The following is a 24,908-nucleotide window of genomic DNA, read 5'->3' as shown; positions in this document are numbered from 1 at the left end:
CAGTTTGCTGAATCATAAGCATGGATATACATCGCTCTGCATTCAGAATCCTTCAGTTCTTTATTTGGTTATGAACAGCATTTTCTTCTATGAGTCCTTTGTATTTGTCTTGGATCCCTGTATGGCTGAGAATCATTCATAGTTGATCATCACACAATGTTGCTGATGCTGTATACAATGTTTTCTGGTCTTGCTCATTTCACTTTGCATCAGCTCATACAAGTCTTCCCAGGTTTTGCTGAATTCATTTCTTACTGCACAGCTTCCCAATTGATGGACATACCCTCAATTTCCAATATTTTGCCACCACAGAAAGGATTGCTATAAATATGTTTGCACATTTAGGTTCTTTTCTTTTTATAGTTTCTTTGGGATATAGACCTAATAGTGGTATCTCTGGGGCAAAGGGTATGTATAGTCTGATTGTCCTTTAGGCATATTTTCAAATTGCTCTCCAGAGTGGCTGGTTCAGTTCACAAGTCCACCATCAGCGCCATAATGTCCCAATTTTCCCCATATCCTCTCCAACATTTATCACTTTCCTTTCTTGTTATTTTGGTCAATCTGATAGGTGTGAGTTGGTACCTCAGAGTTTGGTTAATTTGCATTTCTCTAATCAAAAGTGATTTAGAGCACTTTTTCATATGGTGACAGATCGCTTTGATTTCTTCATCTGAAAACTGCCTGTTCACATCCTTTGACCATTGAGGCCTTTATCAGAGACATTTACAAGAAAATTATTTCCCAGTTTTCTGCTTTCCTTCTAATCTTTTGTACAAAAGCTTCTTAATTGAATATAATAAAAATTATCTATTTTGCATTTCATAATGCTCTCCATCTCATTGGATCACATTTTTTCCATACCTCTGACAGTAAACTATTCTTACTTTTCTAATTTGCTTATGTTATCTAACATTCTATTTACTTCTAATTGTTTTGTTGTTTATTTTTTGGTTGGATTAATCAAGTTCTGAGTTAGTTATTGCTGCTTGCTTAGTGGGAAGATAATGATTTCAATGGTGAAAGGCAATAAAAGTTTGAACAGAAATGGTGATCATGTGAGCTGAAAGGAGTCATGTGAGAGACAGTGTAGACAAAAAATCAACAAAAAGAATGAGAATTGATAAAAGGTCATTGATAACCTTAGAAAGGGCAACTTCAACCAGTGGCTACAATAGTTAGAGGGGAGTGGGAAGGAAGGAAATGGAGCAACTAGTATAGACAGCTTTTTCTAGGAGGTTAACTGGGAAAGAAAGGCTGAATATATGACATTAGATTGGGAGAATGGAATAGTCAAATGAAGGTTTGTTGATCTGGTTTCTTTTTTAAATTAACAAGAGTTAGGCATGTTTGTAAGCAGCAGAAAAAGAATCAATAGATACAAAATGACCACACATTTTCATATCAGTGTTTATTGTGTTGACATTTGATATTCATTAACTATCTGGTCTGTACCAGGGGCAGTTAATATTACTTCCAAAGAGGCAGAAAAAAAGAATCCTCTTTTCAAGTGATCTTTCAGAAAGTCTTATGGTCAAAGAAGACAGCAAAAAGGGAAGAAATCATTGAAAGAAATAAATTTTCTGAGTCACTAATCAAGTCAAACCTTATACTTTCCAAAATATTCATGCTATAACTAAAAATAACTAAAAAAATATTTATTAAGAAATACAAAGAATTAAGAAATCATCTAGTATATTCTGCAGCTTTCAGATTGGAGGGAAACTAAAGAAAATGGCTTCCAACTATAGTCAGGAAATTATTTGTGATAAAAAAGGAAAAAATTATCTAATCTTAAATCTAGAAACTTTGATCCTTCCTTATTCTTTATCTAATAACTTTTTTTCTTGTGAAGGAAAGAAAACAAAATTATGATTTCATAGTTCCTGAAGTGAATAAAACTATGGCTATCTACACATATGTATATTATAACCAAAAAGAGAGCGGAAACTAAGAAGTAGAGAAAATCTGCATTTATGAATACAACATATATGATTATATGTCATGCAACATAGTAAACATGAGGGTGGATCTTGTCTTTACAAGAAAGGATCACCCACACATTGCCTCCACAAACTTCATGACACATATCTTTTACTCTTTCAATCTTGCTTCCAATTCCATCACTCCATTGAAACAGCTTTACCTAAGCTAACACTCTATTGCCAAATACAATGGTCTTTTTTCTCAGTTCCCTCTCTCTGGGACTTTCTTTTGACAACACTGACCACTCCCTCCTTCAGGGTACTTACTGCTCCCCCAAATTGGTGACATTGTTCTGTCTTAGTTTTCCTCTTATCTGATCACCCATATCAGTGTCCATCTACCTTGTTGGTCCTTTAAGGTGGATATTCCCCAAGGCTTGATTCTCAACTCCATTTTTTTCACATATTGTCTTCATCTACTGCAGGTTAATTCTCATTTCTATGCAAATGTTCTAATCTTTCATCTTTAACCTGAGCTGCAGTCCCACATCTCCAACTGACTACTAATCACTTCCACTTGGATAGCCAACATCTCAAATTAACCACGTCCAAAATTGAACTCATTATCTTCCCCACTAAACCTGTCCCTCATCCATGATTCCTTGTCTGTACTGTGAATACTGCCATCTTTCTAGTAGTCCATCTTCAAGATCTAATTCATCTTTGACTCTCTTTTTTATTATAGCCCTTATTAATCAGTTGCCAAATTCTATAATTCTACATCCACAGAAAGGAAGGATACAAGCCTGTATTATGCCAGTGCCTACTATGTACCAGACACTGGCTACATGCAATTCAAATGTTATCTCATTTGATCTTCTCAATAATCCTGGGTGACCAAAGTCACTTAATCTTTGACTGCCTCAGTTTTATCAACTGCAAAATAGGACTGACTTTGGTCACCCAGATAGTAAATGTCTAAAGTCAGACTTCAGGCCTGGCACTCTATTCACTGCCTTCCATCTAGCATTATGCTTTATATGCCCTTTCCATCTCTATCACCTTTCAAAATCATGAACACTAGTTTAAGAGACATTAAAGGACCCTTAATCAAAACCTTCAATTTATAGAAGAGAAAATATTGGCCCAGGGGATTGAATGACTTGTCCAACCAAGGTCGTGACCTTGGTTATTCAGGCCATCATCACTAATCTGTTGGGTTACTGGTCTCTCTTTCTCAAATCTATCCCCTATCCAATTTGTTATTCTAACAAAATTGTCTTTATAAGGAAAAGATCCCACTCTATGTTTCACCCATATAAAATGTTAGTGGCTCTCCAATTCCTCTAGAATAAAACACCATCTTTCCAAGTCTTAGGACTTATGCTCTTACATTGTCTGACTTGAGGCTATGCTTTCAGTCTTAGAACATATTTCTCTTTTCCATACATTCTATATTATAGTCAATCTGACCCCTGAATGTCACCATCCATCTCCCCATTCTGGGGCTTTGTCCCAGTTGCCCCACATGTAGCATGCCCTTCCCTCTCCTCTTGCATTGCTTCAAGGAGCTGTTCCCAGGATCTACTTCCTCCATGAATTCTCCCCAATCTCTCCCCTAAAATGAGTAGTACTCTTTTTCCCAAAATCTCTTTAGAGAAGACTTTATCTGACCTATATTCCTTTTACTCCCTACCTCATTTCATGCTGATTTTGTACTTGCAGAATGGCACACACAGTCTTTTTTTTTTTTTTATCATTATATTCAAAATAGGTAGCAGAGTGCTACAATCTGGCCATGGTATAGGAGAACAAGGAGATTGATGATATCCTATCACTAGCTTGAGGAATTTCCAGTATGGAAATTCTCTCCAATGATACAAGTTGTCAACTTGTCCATAATTTAGAGACTTCAAGAGTTTCCTAGGGGCGCTCATCAGTCAGTCAACAAACATTTACTAAGTAAATACCAAGTTGCAGCTGCTGTGCTATGTTCTAGGGTCCTATACATGCAAAATGGAATCATTCTTTCCCCTAAGAATCGGTGATTTATTCATGATCACATAGGGAGTATATGTCAGCAGATGTAAGCTTAGGCTGATCCCGTACAACCTTTCACTGGTACATCAGAGGTTGCTTTCTTCATGTTTGTTGAGACAGGTATCAACATTTTCACAAAAGTAATGAGGTGAGGAAAGCTGGGTGGTACAGTGGATAGAGCACCAGTCTTGAAGTCAGGAGGATCCCAGTTCAAATATGGCCCTTTACTAAGGGCGAGTCACTTAATACTATTGCCTGTGCCACAAAATTTAAAAACCAAAATAGAAAGATGTAAAGATTCTGTGCTTTAGAATAAGGAATGGCATATCAATCAACACAATCTATTCTGCTTAAATGACACACACATATGTCAAAAAGAGAGAAGTCATGGCTTCTTTATCAACACACCAGAGGCAAAACAAATCACATGTAAACTCAGGGGGAAATATAGGTATAATGTTGACAGCATAATCACTAGGATATTTTAAAGCAAGGAAGATCCTGAGGAGACTCCATAAACCAATCCTCTGAATATATGAGACGGATTCATTTTGATAGCAGAAATTTATAGGCAATCACGCAAAGAATTCTTCTGTGGGATTGATTCGAGAATTCTTGTTCACTAAAAAAGGCATCATTGAACATTGCATAAGGAATGGCGATGCAGCAGAGCCAGTAAACTTCCATTCAAATCCTGACTTTGTCACATCCTATATGAAAATCTCCTGAACTCTCCGGGCCACGTAGTCCTCATCTGTCAAAGGAAGAGGTTGGACTGGCTAGCCTCTAAGATTTCTTCCAGGTCTAAATGTATTATTATCATTCAAAGTAATAATTACAATTAATGTTTATGAAGCCATCTAAAGTTTAGAAAACATTTATATATGTTATCTCATTTGTTTCTCACAATGGCCAGTACTGTTATTCTCTACGTTTTACAGATGAGGAAACGGAGGCTGAGAGGATAAATGACTAATCCAGAGCCATACTGCTAGTAAGTGTCTGAGTCAGGATTTTAACTCAGGTCTTTTCTGCCTCCAAATCCAAGAGCCTCTCCATTGCCTTACTTAACTACTTCCAAGATGACACTTTGAATTTAGTGAACTTTATAACATCTGGGGAATGATAGATAACTTTATTCCCCCCTTTCTGATATTAGAGATAACTTGCATTCAAGGATCATAAGAAATTTATCAGAATTTCTTTAGTCTTTTATATGAAGATAATTAAGATCCTATGATGGACATCGCATGTTAGCTTATTAAAGACAATTTTGAATATAAATCAATGAATATTTATTAAGTGCCAGGTACAGTGCTAAGTGCCAGAACATAAAAAGATGATGTTTGGAACTTTGAAACACAAAAACAAATACGTATTAGTTTATCTCCAACAGAATTCTTAACTACCCTCAGTTCACAATAGAGTACTGAGGGCTATCTCTTACTAAGGGCTGTGTCTCCTAATACAGTTAGACATTAGTCAGATGTTTTGATACTGAACAATGTGTTACACTACATCTACAGATTTCTCATTCACTCTTGTTTGGCTGAACTCTGCCTTAAGTACACAATACCTTCTTGTTTCTCAAAGGTCTGGTATCAGGACTGGTTCCAATGTATGTTGGTGAAATTGCTCCTACATCTCTCCGAGGCGCTCTGGGTACCCTGCACCAGCTGGCCATTGTGACAGGAATTCTTGTCAGTCAGGTAAAAGACATTAGCATGTGATTTGAATTATTCATGGTTACTTTGGTGAAAACATAAGAAATGATGGTTATGAATTAGCAAATAGAAATCTAGCAACCTGTTAGATCTCAGAGTTCTCTCAATTCTTTTGGGGTTTTTCTTCTATAAAAGGTAGCTTACATTCTTGCTACTTTTCCATCTTTTAAAGATCCTTTCACATTTTTTTTGTTTTGTTTAACACTCTATGGCAGGGGTTCTCAAACTATGGCCCACGGGCCAGATGCAGCTCGCTGAGGACATTTATGGGGCCCGCCGGGTTATGGCAAATGGGCTGAGGGGCAGAGACAGTGTGAGTTTTTGTTTTTACTGTAGTCCGGCCCTCCAACAGTCTGAGGGACAGGGAACTAGCCTCCTATTTAAAAAGTTTGAGGACCACTGATCTATGGTAAGTAGCATATTAAGTAGTATCCCCAAACAAGCAATGGGGAGGGGGGGGAATAAACCAAAACATAAAGGAAAGTGACATATAATAGCATCACTCTGCTAATTGATGCTATGTGCAATCAGATCTAGAGTCCTGTTCTCTCTACTTCTTGCCCATTTTCTTTGCACTATGAAAGTGATGCTTGAAGAAGTCAAGGGGAAGAGCATTCTCAGAGTCTGAGGTTCCTGTTCAAATATAGACTCTGTCACCTACTTCCTGTGAGATATTGGACAAAGGACTTCCTCTTCAAAATCTTCCTCATTGGGCAAATAAAGGGGATGGATTAGATATTCTTCTAAATTATTCTAAACTAGTGATCTTACCATCTCCTAAACAACAAAAACCTCTAAGCACAAAAAGGACCAATTATGAGCCATGACAGACATCTTCTTTTTCCGTGTCCATGGACCTTTGTTGGGACCTGTTCATTCCTAATTCCATTCACTTAGACTAATGTTATCAGTTCTGATTTTATTCCTCTTTTTTCCATTATCTATTGTATAGAGTAGAATTAGTCTAAAGAAATTCTTAAGAAAAAGGAAATAGAGGAGAAATAAGTATGGAAGGTTGTGGTCCCAACAAGAACCAAAGAGCATCATGATAAGATTACTGGAACTCAGAGCCCAGGGAGACCTTTAAGAGTAGACTCAGTTATGGATAGGGGTGAGAGGAAGAGAAGGTAAATACGAAAGTCAGCCATTGTTTAAATCAAAAATTTTGTCACTTGAAAAAATTTAAATGTTCCTATTTTTTCCTAATTTTTAGAAAATTTAATCTAAAGCTTTTTATGATGGAGATAATCCATCACCAATTTACTTCTATTGTAGCAGAGAATGGGAGTTATAAAGAAATCAGTTTAAGATTAATTTGGAAAAAAAATTCTTAATTAAAATTTATTAATAATTAGACAAAAGTGAATGGGAGACAGTGGGTTCACTCACCAAAGAGCCCCAAGCAGAGGCAGGCCAACCACTGAGGAAGTATATGGGAAGAAATAACTGGAAGTGCCTCTGAAATCCCTTCTAACATGCTTAAAGCAGAACACAAGTATAATGATTCCGCTTTATGTGGCCTGACATATTGCAGGTAGATGACTTGCTAATGCAGCAAGCAGTTACTAGTCAATGGCCTCAGTCTGTTGCATAATTAACACAGTGTGGGTCTATCTTTTTCAGATCATTGGACTTGACTTTATCCTAGGCAATGCTGACATGTGGCCTGTACTGCTTGGCTTATGTGCGGCACCTGCTGTCCTTCAATGTTTTCTACTCTTCTTCTGTCCAGAGAGCCCCAGCTACCTTTACATTAATCTGGGAAAGGAAAACAAAGCCAAAATGAGTAAGACACTCAACTATTCGGGTTTTCTCCTAATCAAGCTTTTCTCTGTTTATTTTTGGAAAATCATCAGTTATGGCACTACATACATGAGCATAACTGGCCAATATTTCCCTCCAAATGAAAGAAAATGGTTAATTGTACAAGGGAGCACCATGCAATGAAAATTGGATTAGGGCCTAGCCGTGTGACCCTGGGCAAGTCACTTAACCCCAATTGCCTCAGGAAAAAAAAATTGGGTCATGCGGTTTCACCTGCCAACATTCACATAAACCACAATTAAGTACCTTAAGATATTTCCAGATATGTGTCATTAAGTGTATGAGCCAAATTTTCATTATTTGAGATTTCTTCTTTTACTAAAGTATTAAAGCTTTAGAACTGAAAAGGATCTTAGAAGCCTTCAGATTTAAGCCCCCAATTTTGCTGGTGAAGAAATTGAAGAAAAGAGAGTGACTTGTTCAGGATATGAAAGTGTAGTTTGTTCTTACAGTCTGCTATGTAATGCCAGGCACCATATCCCCCTAAAAAAACTGATAGAAAGGAAGAGACTGAATTTTCATCCATTTTGTATTGGTTCTAAATGTTCTAAGCCTGTTAGCTCACTAGATTAGGCATAAAACTGATGAGATCAAATCTGCCATTTATTCAATACATGAATGAACCAGTTTTAAGTAGGGGGAAAACTATTCTGTGACCACAGACTATATTCCCTAACTCAAGCTGATCATTTTGTAAGTGGAGCCTTCATAATAGTGACTGGCATTCACAGACCACTTTAAGATTTACAAAGTGCTTTACTTATATTTTCTCATTGGATCCTCTCCACCAATCTGAGAAATGAGTCCTATTATTAAATTCAGTTTATAGATGATGACACACACTGAGAAACTAAGTGATTTGCCTACAGTCATGTAGTCTGAGGTTGTAGTTGAACTTGGGGCTTCCTGACTCCAAATTTGTTCCCCTTGACACTGTACTACCCAGAAGCCCTGAGTTCTCAAAATGAGACCAGGTGGGAATATGCAGAACTGTTCTGCAAAGCCATAGTATTGTCCTTTCAGAAATTACAAACTTCCTAAGATGAGGACCATATCTTATTCCCTCAGGAGAATGATAATCTGCTGTATTTATAATTCTATGTTAAGACATGAGTAAGTCAAACAAAGAGAGGTAGCATTTCACAGTGTTTGGGAATCAGAAATACCTGGTTTAAATCTGCTTTTGACACCTATTAGCCATGTGGTACTAAGAAAGCCATTTAATGTCTCTCAGTCTCAGTTTCTTCATTGGCAAAATAGGAATAATAATAACAATGTCAGCATCTATTTCCTTTTGAGTATCACAATATATAGGAAGTTTTCTCCTTGATATGAAATGCATTAAAATACACTATTTTTTTCCAAAGTTCTAGACATAGTTTAACAAATAAAATTCCTAGTAGGCAATCTCAGTAAGGTCATAGAACTTCATAATTTTTCCATTAATATAACTAAAATAATGTACAAGTGATGACTGACAAAAGATCACCTTTGAAACAGATTTGAAAAAGCTCAGAGGAGGCTATGACCCCACAAAGGATATCCTAGAGATGAAAAAAGAAAAAGAAGAAGCTGCCAATGAAAAGAAAGTCTCCATAATTCAGCTTTTCACCATGGCCAGCTACCGGCAGCCCATCCTGGTAGCACTGATGTTGCACATGGCTCAGCAGTTTTCTGGAATCAATGGAGTAAGTTTCCTAATGTTATTCCCACACACTACATTTCCTAAAGTAATCACAAAGTGGCACTAACCTGCTTGTGCAACAAAGGGGAATCAAGGTAAATGGAGAGAAAGGGGAAAGAAGTCTTAAGGAAGAAAAGCTATAAAAGAAAGCATAGCTATCATAAAAAAAGCTATCAAAAATTTTGTAAGTATTGGCTCCAACTACCTCCCAAAGGTAGGTATTTCTGAATATCCCCAGAGATGGGAATATTCTAAGTTAAAAATCATTTTTTTTCTAGTTAGCAAGAGGGAAAAATCCTAGCAAAAGTTCACATTCCATTCATTAATATAGAAATTGGTTCCAAAAAAGAAGAAAAAAAGGGCCTTGTCAAAGAATTCAAAAATGTGGTCAATAATAACCAGCATCCTTAGAGTATGTCTAATTTGAAAAACTCTGAATCTGTGTTTTGAGACTCCTTTAGTTGCTTCAGTGACAAAAGGATATAACTGGGTATTCTTGGAAAAAAGGGAAAGAGATGACTGTCAGTTGATGATAAGAGACCCAAGACTCATATACATATGTGTGTATATGTGTGTGTACACATGCATCACATATATAATGTGTGTACGCATGCATTACATACATAATGTGTGTACATGTATGTATATGCATGTATATATACACATACACAGCATTTATCTACATTTACATATAGAATATATGTATATAAACACAATATATATGTATACATATACAAATATATATATATATATCTTTTTTCATGTCTACTTATTTATATGTGGAAATATATAAAATGGAAATTTAAGGATTCATACAAAATCCTCTATAGTCTGTGTGTATAGAAATGCTCTTGGGGGATGTTTAAGATTAAAATTAAATTTATTTCAAAACATAGTTTTATATATTGCTATAATGAAACACAGAGATAGATCTATAAAATCAAGTGATAAACATTATACTATGCAATTTCCAACTTACTACATGCTTCATTCTCTGGCTGCAGGTCACCCTTTGTACTTACTTTTTTCCCCTTTATCATTTGAAGTGGACTTAAAAATCACATAGATATATAGAAATGTTTAAGTAGTATTCAGCAGGGTGAATTGCTCCAGGCTCCTTATCCTAAGGGGTTCTAAACTTCTTTGAGAATTGTCCTTTCTATAGGAAATGATGAAAAAATTAGGACAGATTAACTTGGAAATGAAAAGGTGAATTGTGATATAACTCTTCTTAAGCCTCTCAGAGGGCTTCTTTAATTGCAGTGAAAACAGGAGTTATTAGATTGGATTCTAGCTGAGGTGGTTTACATTAAACATGATGATGAACTTTTAGAATAAGATTAACTAAATGCTAAGGGAATTGTGGACTCTAATTTATGGAGAATTATTTTTATGATATCTGCCTCAGAACAGGAGGATAAGAGTATAATTATTAACTGTTTTCTAGAGGTCTCTAATAGTTCCATGATTCCACAAAGTGTTTTGTAGATAGATCCTTGATATCCTTTTGATGGGCAATTTTCCATTATCCAGGTTATAACCCGCCCTTACTTTCTCACCCTACGTGATTTCTATGTCCTCCCATAAGCTGTGTATGTTCAAAATCTTCTCTACTTCTTAAAAAATTTCGTCAGGACCAGAGCAGGGTCTGGAATGTCCATGTCTAAGTCTTCTTCTGTCTTTTTTTTTTTTTTTAATAAATATTCTCTGAGGATCAGAGCAGGACTGAGGATGTCCATTTATTATGCCACATGCCACATTCTCTCTCTCTTTTTTTTTTTCTTTTTTTTTTGCTGGACAAGTCATTTAATATTCATCCCTTATATTAGATGAGATACAGTATCCGTTATAGCTACTACACTATTGACTCCACGAAGGGAGGTACACTACCTTATTTTTCTGCACATACCCATATATAACAGTGCAAGATCACATTGTTGGATCACTGAGGACAATTCCTAAGAAATGTTCAATAAATACTCAGTCTCAGAGCCAATTTCCAATATCACAACCCTAGGCAACAGCCCAACTTTTTTTTTTTTTAATAACATTATCCCTTGTATTCATTTTTCCAAATTTTCCCCTCCCTCCCTCCACTCCCTCCCCTAGATGACAGGCAATCCCATACATTTTACATGTGTTACAATATAACCTGGATACAATATATGGGTGTAAATCCCATTTTCTTGTTGCACATTAAGTATTAGATTCCGAAGGTATAAGTAACCTGGGTAGATAGACAGTAGTGCTAACAATTTACATCCAATTCCCAGTGTTCCTTCTATGGGTGTAGCTGTTTCTATCCATCATTGATCAACTAGAAGTGAGTTGGATCTTCTTTATGTTGAAGATTTCCACTTCCATCAGAATACATCCTCATACAGTATTGTTGTTGAAGTGTATAGTGATCTTCTGGTTCTGTTCATTTCACTCAGCATCAGTTGATTTAAGTCTCTCCAAGCCTCTCTGTATTCCTCCTGCTGGTCATTTCTTACAGAACAATAATATTCTATAACATTCATATACCATAATTTACCCAACCATTCTCCAACTGATGGACATCCATTCATCTTCCAGTTTCTAGCCACTATGTAAAGGGCTGCCACAAACATTTTTATGCCCCATTCTCAAGCCATGACATGCGCATCTAATCTTGTATTTTCCTGGATATTTTAAAATTTTTATTTTGTTAATTTGTTTGTTCTGGATAACATTTCAATGCCACTTCTTTTGTGGAAATATCTTTGGTAAGATGCTTCAACTTTCTTACCATTGCTATATAGTCTCTCAGTTGCCTTTGAATAACTCACAATTTTGATTCTTCGGAGATTGGGATATTCCATGACCTACAAGTATACAACATCATTGGAAGAATATCGGCATCAGAAAAACTACTGGCAACATATGAAACAAATCTATAAACTTTAAAAGATTCATCAAAATAAAAAATTAAACTTTAATAATATTAATTACTCCAAAGCTTGCAGGCAAGTCAATATTATTCTCCCCATCTTTAATGATCTAGAGGAGTCCACCAAGCATCTTCTTGGAGTTAATAAAATTGGGCATTTTCTTTTCTCCCCAGATCTTTTATTATTCTACCAGTATTTTCCACACAGCTGGCGTGGAACAACCCATTTATGCAACAATTGGAGTTGGAGCAGTGAACACTATCTTCACCATTATCTCTGTAAGTAAATATACCCTATTGATAAATTTTCCAGGAAAAAAAAATGTCAGTGACTTTGTTCAGGTGCAAGGGGGTTTTGTGGAAGTAAAGAGGTCATAAAAACATTCTTGTCTGTGCATAAACTCATCCCCCTCCCTTAGTCAAATGTTGTTATTGTTGATCACAGGATTCTCATAACCTACTTTTAAGACATCTTGATCAGGCAAGGGTTTGGAATGGCATGAGTATTTGTGGTATGATAAAGATGGACTGGTTGTACTTTTGAAGTCTCTCCCATTCTAATGTTCTTTAAGTGAGTCTGTAAATCAAATAATGCTTTTCCGGAGGTTTGCTTTAAATTAAAATGCAAGCAATTCCACTGTAGTTCTTATCAGAGACTAACATTCAAGGAAAACATTCAGAAGATCCATTTAACCAGGTTCACTGCTATCCAATTAGAATGTTTCTGGGAAAATATATTGAAATTTTCATAGGGACTTCATGAAAGAGAAGAGAAATATGTGAAGAAGTGAATAGGCAGGTGAGAAGGAACATCTCTCCCCTCAGTTCCAATTGCATCAGCATGCAAACCATTGGCCAATCTGCAAATGACTTCAGCGTAACACTACTATAAATCCTAGAAGAAATACAATGTATTTTTATCCCATGGCAGGCTAGAGAAGACAAAGGAGAAAATCATCAAGGCCCTAAGAAATGTATCTCTAAACATATACAACTTAACTCTTGGGAGAATTATATTCAATCCAATAGGCAGTTACCTCTTAGACAATAAATATAGGCAAGAATGGTATAATATTATAATCGAGGCAAGGCCAGCCTCTGCATCAGGAATCCTCCTGATTCAAGTCTTGCCTCTGATCTTTATTGAATATCTGATCTTTGGCAAATCAACTCTCAAGGCCCTCGATAACTAAGTCTCTTAAGATTTACCAGCTGTGCATCTTTAGTGATAGAGGAAGTTTCCTTACCAGGAAAGAAATCCTATACACCAATGAAATGACAGGTCTGAACAAAAATAAAAGAATAAAAAAGGTGTAATAAATTTATATTCATATGGGAGTATAAATATGTATAAAAATAGGAAAATATGAAGTGATATAGAGAAAGACAGAGAGAGAGAGAGAGAGACAGAGAGACACACAGAGAGAGAGAGACACAGAGACAGAGAGAGAGAAAGAGAGAGAAAGAGAAAGACAGAAAGAGAGAGAGAGAGAGAGAGAGAGAGAGAGAGAGAGAGAGAGAGAGAGAGAGAGAGAGAGAGAGAGAGAGAGAGAGAGATTAGGCTATTGCAATACTCAATAATGAAGATAATGAAAACCAGAGATAAAGTGGTGGCTGTTTGAGTGATGAGAATGTGGGTACAAATGATGTTGATGTAGAACTTAGGAGACTTGGCAACTGATTGGACGTGAAAGTAAAGGAGTGAGAGGTATTGAGAATGATTCTGATGTTGTGTACCCTCGATGACAAGAATGGAGTACTCTCAGCAGAAATAGGGAAGTTTGGATGAAGGGAACAAATACAGTGGGAAAGATAATCTATCTCATTTTGGATAAACTGAATTAGAAAAAAAAATGATAAATTATCCAAGTGGAGCTGTCCATCCCCATCACATAGATATCAGGACTGGAGTTCAAGAAAGAGATTAGGGTATTAAGTGGTTTCCTGACAATTTGAAAAGAGTAATGTGCTTTCCTGGAAAAACTTAGCCATTCAATAAGTAAACATGTAAGAACTTGCAAAGTATAGATGATAGTAGCCATCACTTTTGTAGAAATTTAAATGTTTGCCAAATACTTTATATGTTAATTCATTCGATCCCATTATGGCTATTATGGCTATGGCTATTATAATTGCCATATTACAGATAAGGGAACTGAGACACAGAGAAGTTAAGTGGCTTGCCCAGCGATACAAACTAGTTTGTATCTGAGGTGGGATTCAAACTCTTGTTTTCCTTGTTCCAACTCCCACTACTGGACCAACTAGTATCCAATAGTTGTTATTGCAATTTAGCAGAGAAAGAAGTCTATCAGTCAGGAGAAATTAATTGAGAAGATAGGACATGGGATGTTCTTAAAGGGTAGAGTTGGGAGCATATAGATTTTCAAGTTAGACAAATGATATGAACAAAGATATAGTATCAGGAATGCCCATGTTCTGTTTAGAAGATAAGCAAATTGCTAGAATAGAGGGTTATTTGGGACAATGGTGGAAGATATAGTTAGAATAGTAAGTTGGTGCCAGGTTGTATTTGGATTTTTCCTTTATGTAATGGGAAACCACTGAAACTTTGGAGACCATTTTTTTTTACCCTGATGAAAGCATTCTTTTAGGAAGTTATATGGTAGAGGGAAGAAAATGGAGCCAGAGAGACCAGCTGTTATAGTTTTCCAGATTCTGCCCAAGTGGGAATGGAAAAGAGGGACAGCCTGGGAGAGATATTAAGAAAAAAAGAATTGACAGAACTTGGTGAGTAATAGGTTATGGTGAAAAGAAAGAAATCAAATCATTTCCAACACATTCAAAGTACTGAGATTACTCACAGGCTATGATTAACGGTCCATTGGAAACAATACTTAGATATTAGATTCTACAAATGAAAATCAAACTGATTCACTTGAGGCTCTTATTTCATAGTGTTCTGTATTTTGCTAATTAAGTCTGTTTATATCAGAAAAAAAATTATTCTTGAATCAATTCTATCAGGATAAGAAAGACGATAAGGCACTAAAGAGTACATGCTGTTTCCTTTATACAGAAAAAAACTCCTTTGAACCAATTCAGCTAAAGAAAAATAACTGGTAAAATCAGTGAAGATCTGAATTTTTTATCTACATGAAACCACACAAGTCATTTTCACTTTTCAATTGATTATTTTGAAGGCATAGACTTAAGTAAGGTCAAATTCAATGAAGCCAAAATTTATGTGCCCACTATATGCTAGACACTGAGAGAAGGGAGTACAAAATTGTTTGAGATATTGTTCCTGATGTCAAGAAGACTCCAATTAGGGGGAAAGGAATACTAATGAGAGCAAACATTGGTTAAATACTTCAAAATTTGCAGAACACTTTGCCTCCTTAACCTTATTGGATTTTTCCAACAGTTCTGTGAGATAGACAGTACAGATCTTATCCCCATTTTACAGATGAGGAAACTGAGGGCCAGAGAGATTACGTGAGTTGCATAATCACAGAAAGTGAAATGTCAGGTGAATTTAATGAAAAAAAAAAATCAGTAGCATAGATCTGAATACTATGAGTTCTGAGGAATAAGACACTATGACAGCCTCTAAAAGCCCAAGGAGCTTCCATAAAGGAAAGAAGAGCCTGAGCATTTCATGCTAAGGGATGTCATTATGGTGTTCTATTATGACTACTACATAATGAAATCCTCCAACATGTCATTGGTAAGAAACAAAAATCAAGAAAAACTGTTCATAATTCAACATTTTCATTTTAAAGAGAACCATAAAATGGCACTTGATATGACTATTAACTTGTAACTATAGGAGACAGTCAACAATTGTTTATGGAATGCCTACTGAATGCAAGGTCTGCACTAAGTGCTTTGGGGAACTGCAGAGAAATATGGAACAGTAAGGGAAACAAGATATGCACACAAGAAGATAACTCACACTACCAAAGGATGCCATAATTCAATTTAATAAACTTTTATTAAGAACTAAGTATTGTAAGACCCTTTCAAGGCACTGAGAATATAGAGATGAAAAATGGTTCAGCCTCAGCCCCTAATAAAATCATTTTTCAGGATGTATAGGAAAACAAAGAGAAGACTTAGGCAAAAAGGAAGGAAGGAAAAAGGGAGGGAGGGATGGATGAAAGGGAGAATGGAGGGAAGGATGAAAAGGAGAGAGGGATGGAGGGATGGAAGGGAGAGAGGGATGAAAGGGAGAAAGGGATGAAAGGGAAAGAGGAGTGAGGAATGGAAGGGAGTGAGGGAGGAACTTAATGAGTTTATGATGATAGTGAGATGTGCAGTGGAGCTATCCAGCAGGTAATTATGTGAGGTTGGAACTCAGAAAGACTAGACAAATAGGATAAGGGGCAGGGCGGTGGGGAGGGGAAATACCATCCAACTTCACAACTAAGAGATCATTGGTAAACTAATAGAAAGTTGAATAGTGGTGATGTTCAAAGACAAATTGCAGAAGATTAAGGTATAAATTAAAAGTGAGAGAATAGAGACAGCCAATGTAGACAACTCCTTCTAAGAATTTGACTATGAGGAAAAAAAAAAGAGAAATATCATAAAAAAAGAATCAAATAAAATATTTGTTCAGTTTTAAGGAAGGAAAAGATTAAGACATGTTTGTGTGTGGATGGGATGGAGTTAGATTAGTAGAGAATGAAGATTAGGGATGGGATTTTAGGGATACGTTAAAAAAAAAAAAAAAAAAAAAAACAAGATTGGAAGGGATGGAACTGAGGGCAAAAATACCGAGGGATTGCCTTAATGAGATGAAAGGTTAGCTCTAGCTGAGGCATTGGAATAAGAAAAGGAGATGGAGGGTGATGTATATGGCAGGTGTGTGTAGTAGGAAAAAAGAAGCTCCAGTTTTTCCAGTTAAATAGGAGATGAAATTCTCTGACAAAGAGAAGAAAGAGAATTAGGAAAATTCCATTTTCATTATGGAATGGCTGGAGTAGAGAGTATTATAAACTGTAATCAGGGAAGAATAAATAGATTGTTTTGCAATAATGAGAGTCTGTTTGATATTCCAGTTTGTAATAGACAAAGTAAAGATGATGATGAATCTTCCCTTTAAAAACAAAGAAGATGGAGTGCTGGTGGCAACACAGAGGCAGATTTTGGCAAGATTTGATCTCAGATCCTACAAGGGGACAATGTATTCATAGATGGAAGTCAGAACATAGTTGAACTGGTTAATTATAGAGTCAAGAATTCGAAGAAAGTAAGACCATTGTAAAGATGATGCACTAGGGAAACTGGGGAATATAAAGGGATTAGAGATAGTGATGAGGATACAACATAGATTTAGGAATGAGAAGGATAAAATGGAAGCATAAGAAGTTATTTTTAAAGAGAATTCCAGTTCAGAAATATGAAGATACTATATGGGAAATTGAAATGTTAATATGTGGTTCAATCATATACCTAGAACTAGAAAGACACTCAGAATAAATATAATCTAATATTTTCATTTTTTTTCCCCCTGAGGCTGGGATTAAGTGACTTGCTCAGGGTCACACAGCTAGGAAGTGTTAAGTATCTGAAACCAGATTTGAACTCTGGTCCTCCTGAATTCAAGGGGGTGCTCTATCCACTGTGCCACCTAGCTGCCCCCTAATATTTTCATTTTAAGGAAGAGGAAATTAGGCTCAGAAGAGGCTGCCCAAGGCAGTCAGGAGATGTCAGAAGTAGGAATTGAGCTCCAGTCCATGACTCCAAAGTCATCAATATAGTCTCTGAGAATTCATGGCAAAATGATATCAGTGTTAAGTTTTTAATGGAGACATTAAATAGAGGTCAAAGTAGGTATTAAAAAAAACAATTAAAGTTAACTTAAGAACTTGATGCAATGACCAACCATGGTTCCGCATGACTAATGACAAATTACGCTGCCAACCTCCTGCGGAATACGTACAAAATTACATATCTTTTTGGATATGGATAATACAGGAATTTCTACTTCTTGATTATGTATATTTATTGCATTGGGTTTTTTTCTTCTTGTTTTCCCAGGATAGGAGATATGGGAGGGAAGGAAAGTAGATATTTGCTCATTGGGAAAAAATCAAAGTAAATGAAAAAAAGAAAAGAGAATTCACTACACCCCCAAAATATTTACTAGGTTGTGGAGGCAATCTCTGTAATTGCCCAAGTGTCCTGAGCTTGAAGTGATTAGACCTCTGTTCTTGTTCTTTGAAGAAAATAGTAGACTTTTCTATACCTCACCTCTTACAGGCTCTTCATCTGAGCAGTGAATTTCCTAGCCTCATTCAATGAAACACTTTGCCTTAACTTAACATGGACTTTAGAGTTTATTTTTTAAATAATGATCACTCTTAGAATACAATGATTATTTTCAGAATTTGAAGAAATTGGCACAAAGGAAAGCATAGTGAAGCAATTTCATTTTATCTTTTTGCCACAGTATATCAACAATACCAACTAACACTGAAAATTATAAATAAAAAAAAACAATCATAATATTAGAACAATATTAGGATACTGGCAAGATTCCATAAGGATTTTTATTTTTTTTCTACAAATTCATTCCCCTTGATGATTATAGGAAGAGTGCTATTACATTATCTAAGGAATCAGTCTAAATTGGCTTTTAATCTAGAATCTATGAATTTGTCTTTTTTAATATGTTGATAACTGTATTTGAATATTCAGATTGATTTTCTTCAGAATCCTTTGGGGTTTAAAAAACAATGCATTTAAAAATATTATTCTGAGAAGAATCATTGGCTTCACCAAACTACCAAAATGATCTGTAGTATAAAAAAGGTTAGGAATATCTGATCTAAACTCTGAAATAATGGTTCTGTAATATAAAACAGAAGGGCCTTTATATAGTTCATTTGGAATCTCTCAAATCTCACAACTCTCACAAAGGTACATTGAGAGTATCTGACTCTATGGGAATCCATGGATATATTTTTGGGGGGGTGGGACTTGATGAACTTCTTAAAGTTTTTAAAAATATATTTTAGTAAGTATATTTTTATAATACCATGTATTTTATTTCATGCATTTTAAAACATCATTCAGAGAAGGGATGAATAGGTTTTCCTAGACCAATTGCCAGAGGACAATCTGTGTATTTACATGTGTGTGCAGGCAATTTTGTGTACAAAAAGTTTTTGATACAAAAAAAAAAAAAAAAAAAAAAAAGTTAACAGTTCCTATCTTCTAGCTCTCCATTTCAGTATGGCTGAAAGAAGCTAATGAATTCACTCAATGTGCTAAGTTTTGGAATAATCATACAATCTGTGACACACTGACCCTAACAATGGGGGGCTCTCAACACCTGGTAGGAAATTATTCTATTCAACAAACACTAGGTTTGGCCAATTAGACCTTCTAAAGGTAATCTTTTAAGCAAAGGCCTCAATTACACATACACCCAGAAGTGTAGTTGACAGAGTTGTCAATTAGCATTCCCTGAATTCTATCCTTTCAAAGGAACTTCATCAGAAGTGCCAGCAGGTACACTTGGTTGAACTAGTTAAGTTCAAAAACTTTATGCTTCTGATACATGGATCAGGGTAAGAATGCTCAGGTGCCAGTGATCATAATTTGACATTTAAACTCAGCAGCAGGAGAAGTGAATTGGAAAAGCTGGTGCATGTTTAATGCCAGTATTTAAAGTCTGTGCTCTAGACAAAATCCTGGGGATTTCTATCATTAAGCTTGTGTATAAATCAGAGTAAATGGAAACTTCACTGTTTTTTAACACAAGCTTAGAACTTGTAGGAAATCAACCAGAAAAAGTCTAAAATTTACAGCAGATGAACTTGGCTTAACAATTCAACTGAATAAAATGTTGCATACATTTGGCAAAGAGGCAAAAGAGTCTGATTCAATTCATGATCCATTTAACTCAGGTTTTCAACAAATATTTGAAGTACTTAGTGTGTGCAGGGCATTGATGGAGTTACAATGGGTAGATCCTGTTCTCAAAGAGCTTAAAATCCAGTGGGGAGATGGTACATAAAAAATAACTAAAACACAGAATAGTATGAAGAACAAAGGGAACCTCATTGGGGAGTTCATGAGGGACATAGTATTTGAGCTAGACTTAAAAGAAAAGTTAGGAATTCTACAGATAGACCTGGATGGTAAGGGATGGGAAAGGTGTTCCAGGCAGAAGAACCAGAACAACAAAGTGAATGGCATATTTGGGAGACACCATACAATCCAGATTGGCTAAAGCACAGGTATATATGATTCAGAAGAGAGAATTTTAGAGAAGGTAGGCTAGGAGGAGGGCTTAAATTGAGGAGCTAAGAAAATTGGAATTTATTCAGTAAACATTGGAGCCATTCCAAGTGTTTGAATAAGGAAATAAAAGTCAAACTTTTACCTTAGGATTTGACAGCAATGTGAGATCAATTAGAAAAAAAAAAAAAAAAAGAAATTTAAGCAGGAAGAAGAGGTAGGAAAGTACTCCAAGAGCTGAGCAAGAAAGCAGTGATAACCTGAAGAGAGGTGATGGAGATGAAAAGTGGCATGTGAGAGATTATTCCAAAGTTGACAATATTTGGCCATGGGAGAGGTGGAAAAGGAAGAAGTAAATGGAAGCACCAAGATTTTAAGCCATAAAGAATAATGGTATCATTAAAAAGAAAAATAAAATTAGGAAAATGAGCAGAATTGGGGCCAGATGATTTTTTGGGACTGAGATAGATTTGGAATACTAGTGGTTGTCTGAGTGAAGATGACCAGGAGACTATTGTATATCAAAGTCAGAAACAAAAGAAAGAAGTAAGGCTTCTAAAGCTTTTCCTCTTTCTTGTTCCTCAAATACATTTCCAACCTCCCTTTTTGTAACAGATGATTTTGGACTATCTATGATTGCCTCTATTAAGTATCTTACATCTTCCTGCCACTGTCTCCTTTTCATTTACTCATTAGCATGATTATGTCTCCCAAATTTTAAAAAAGTCTTCCTTTGAACTTTCTTATCTGTTCATTTATTGTCCCATCTCTGTCCAACCAAACTTCTTAAAACCTATATATTTTTTCAATGCCTCTATTTCTCCTTAATTCCTTACTATATGTCTTCTTCCATACTTCTTTCTGAAACTGTTCTCTCAAAAGTCACCAATGACTTAATCAGGAAATTCATTTTTTAGTTTCAGTTCTCATCCTCCTTGATTGCTCAGCATTTGACAATATTGGCCATCCCTCCTTTCACAGGGTCCTGTCTTTCCCCTCAGGCTCCAAAAATACACTATTATCCTATTTCTTCTTCTAATCCTCTATTCATTCCTTCCAGGTTTCTTTTGTTGGTTCCTCCCTATTCCCAATCTCTTCATGGAGGTGTTTTAAAGGATATTTTGATTCTCTATACTTTTCCCCTTGATAATCATTTTCATTCCCATGTCTCTCCCACTATATCTCTTCAAATAACTCCTAAATCTTAGAACACAGGGAAATCTCAGAAGTAATCCTCATTATCATCCTCTGTTGCAACAAAGATTCCTAATAGACTCTGGTTTAGCTCTCAGGCCATTCTTCCAATTTTCAAACCTCTGTTAAATCATATTTATTATGCATAGATCTAGTCATGTCATGCTTTTGTTTAAAATCCTCAGAGGTTCCCTAAAATGTACTAAAATTCATATTCCTTTCCCTGGCATTTAAGTCTTATTATATTCTGCCACAATTTTTCACTCCTATCACATATGACTCATCTCAACATACTCTAGATTCTAGACATAATGGACTATTCCCTTTTCTCCCCTCCCAACCCAAAAAAACTGGTTCTCTTTGGTTCTCCCTAGTTCTCTCCCCTCCATGTCTTTGTTCATGTTCTACCTTCCCTTCCTCTCTTCTGCTGTTAAGTTCTTTCTCATCTTTTAAAATCTAACTAAACTGCCATTTAGTCTTGCCTGATGACCTTACTTTGTCCCTTCCATTCATTAGTATTCTTATTCATTAGTAATCTTATTCTCCTTGAAAAAAAGCTCTAGGGGCAGCTAGGTGGCGCAGTGGATAGAGCACCAGCCTTGAATTCAGGAGGACCTGAGTTCAAATATGATCTCAGACACTTAACACTTCCTAGCTGTGTGACCCTGGGCAAGTCACTGAACCCCAGCCTCAAAAAAAAAAAAAAAAAAAAAAAAAAAGCTCTAGATTTAGAGCCAGAGTCCCTAAGTTCAAACCTTGAGTCTACTGCTTGCTTAATCACTTCATTTTCCTGGACTTCTTTTCTGTTTTGCCTCCTCCATTAAATTAGATGATTGGACTATATGATTTCTAAAGACTCTTCCGAGTCCAAATCAGATGACCACAAGACTCATGTAGCATTTTATTTAGCAGCTCTCTAAGATACTTATATATTAGTGTTCATTATAATTTACCTGTGCTTGTTTCTTATACCTCTACTAGATAACAAGTTCCATGGGACTAGGGGCTAGGTCTTAAATACATTTTGTATCTTCCCAAAGGTCTTGGAAACAAAATAGGCACTGGTTAGAGGTTTGTGGAAGGAATGAATGGATAATATATTCATCTGGAAGCTTTATAAGATGGAGGTGATCACTGAAGTTATGGGAGTAAATGAGGTTATCAAGGGAAAGAATATAGAGCAGAAAGGAGATTATGAAGATCAGAACTCTAGGGAATACTTTCATTTAGAGAGGGAGAGGAAGAAGATAATTCAATGAAGGAGACAGAAGAGCTCCACCCATTCAGAGAAATAGGTATTTATTGAGAACTTCTATTCCTGGACAAATCATTTCCTCCCCATCTATGAAATAAAATATTATTTTCCTTCTATCCAATTTAAAGGGTTAAATGAATTTGTAGACATTAAAGCTTTTTTGGAAGCAAAACATTACACATGGAAACATTTCTAGCTTAAAAAATAAAATTCCTAATTTGATTGTTTGCACTTTCCCAGGTATTCCTTGTGGAGAAAGCGGGAAGGCGTTCCTTGTTCCTGGTGGGCATGTCAGGGATGTTTGTATGTGCCATTGCCATGACAGTGGGGCTCGTACTGTTGGTGAGTTGGTGTTGGTCAAGATTTTTGTTTTAATCACAAAGATAGATAGATATGATAGAAGAGAGATACTATTTTAAATATTGTGTTACCTTTGGGCATATAGCAGGAAGAAATATTAAAGGCAAGCACATAAAAGAAGGAAAGGGAAACAATAGACTTTAAAGAGGGATAAATTACTTCATTAAATTAAGAGAGTAAATATTTGATATGTTTGTAAATTATATGGGAATGATGAGGAGGGGGGCCATGGAAATAGTAATACTTTCAAGATATCATGGAGATCAGCTTAGTTCATAGGCCAAGAACCCTAACCACTTATCAAACTATCTAAACCTTCTAATCAGCTGTATTGCCCAGAACATTCCTGGATTAACTACTCTTATTCCAGGAAGTATTATGGAAGAGGTCTTATGATGAAACTCAGAGTTCAGACATAATTTAGAAGAGAAAACCTTCCATTGGACTGATGTAAAAACAACTTTTCAGAGAGATGGGCAAGAGATCTCTGTGAGATGGATGTGTCTACTTTTAAATTTAAAAAGACATTAACTGGTGAAATTTCTATCTTTTTTTTTTTCCCTAGAATCAATTTAGCTGGATGAGTTATGTGAGCATGATAGCAATTTTTCTCTTTGTGAGTTTCTTTGAAATCGGGCCTGGACCAATCCCCTGGTTCATGGTGGCTGAATTTTTCAGCCAAGGGCCACGGCCTGCAGCTATCGCCATTGCTGCCTTCTGCAACTGGACCTGCAATTTCATTATAGCCTTGAGTTTCCAGTACATTGCGGTAAGAGAACTGATGCTGTACAAATTTGCTGACTACATCAGCAGCAGAGAAAGCAGATCTCTATAGCAACTCATTATGTTTCTTTTCTTCTCTCACCATAGGAGTTTTGTGGACCTTATGTATTTGCCCTCTTTTCTGCGGTGCTCCTAGGCTTTACTCTGTTTATATTTTTTAAAGTTCCAGAAACCAAAGGCAAGTCTTTTGAAGAAATTGCTGCAGAATTCCGTAAGAGGAGGGGGGGCTCACGTAAAGGACCTAAAACTGCTGTTGAACTCGAATACCTTGGAGCCAAAGAGAATGCATAAAAGAACCCTCAGGCCGCAAGATATGGAAGCAACATTTATTTTGTATCTTCTAAAGAACTACATGTCAAAATCTTGTGAAGAATTTTATTTTTTTAGGAAATATAAAAGACCTCAAGGGAATTTTTGGCTGCTTCTATTTATATTCTGGTTGTGCATATTAAGGCGGCTGGCTAGTGTTCTAATATTCCTAATATCCTCTTCCCTTTCTCTTCAAGACTTGGGTCAAAAAGACCAAGAAAATAGCAGGAGAAATACACAAAAGATCTATTTCTGCTTAGCAAACTATTATTCCTTAGGAATATTACCACAGTATCAACCACACATCTACAGCTACAGATAATATATACGCATTTGGACATGTGCAAATTGAAATTTTCCCATCCACAACTCTAGTGAAAAACAGGATCAAGAATGATAGCAAGACCCAAGTCACAACAGAAAAGTTGACCCATATCTCACTTCTTTGATTTCCCCTCCAAAGCTTTTTTTCATTTTTTGCCATTTTTCAATTTCCTCATTCATCTAATTTTACTTTTTGTATTTTCATGTACATTTTTTTTCAGTATGCCTATGTATATTTTAATCTTTTTTTTGAAGGAAAAAAATCTATTTTCTTATTTGTAGGTTTAGAAAAGTGAATGTCTTTAGGAACTTAGCTTAGATTTTAGACTCCTTATTTAAGGAAAAAAAGTTTTTGCTA

At 35.9% G+C, this 24,908-nt stretch overlaps 1 protein-coding gene across 1 annotated transcript in view; it reads left to right on the top strand.

Moving 5' to 3' along the window:
* Positions 1 to 24,328, top strand: part of SLC2A2 (solute carrier family 2 member 2) — a 37,327-nt gene extending 12,999 nt beyond the window's left edge. Inside the window, exons 5-11 of the mRNA XM_074298188.1 lie at positions 5,559 to 5,674; positions 7,313 to 7,475; positions 9,014 to 9,201; positions 12,283 to 12,387; positions 23,015 to 23,116; positions 23,700 to 23,903; positions 24,005 to 24,328. Coding sequence (XP_074154289.1) covers positions 5,559 to 5,674; positions 7,313 to 7,475; positions 9,014 to 9,201; positions 12,283 to 12,387; positions 23,015 to 23,116; positions 23,700 to 23,903; positions 24,005 to 24,208 — 1,082 coding nt within the window. The 3' untranslated portion in view covers positions 24,209 to 24,328. The remainder of the gene's footprint in view (positions 1 to 5,558; positions 5,675 to 7,312; positions 7,476 to 9,013; positions 9,202 to 12,282; positions 12,388 to 23,014; positions 23,117 to 23,699; positions 23,904 to 24,004) is intronic.
* Positions 24,329 to 24,908: the final 580 nt, after the last annotated feature.

This window comes from Sminthopsis crassicaudata, chromosome 3 (genome assembly GCF_048593235.1).
Source record: "Sminthopsis crassicaudata isolate SCR6 chromosome 3, ASM4859323v1, whole genome shotgun sequence".
In the NCBI taxonomy this organism is placed as follows: domain Eukaryota; kingdom Metazoa; phylum Chordata; class Mammalia; order Dasyuromorphia; family Dasyuridae; genus Sminthopsis; species Sminthopsis crassicaudata.
This window is presented reverse-complemented; position numbering and strand designations above follow the sequence as displayed.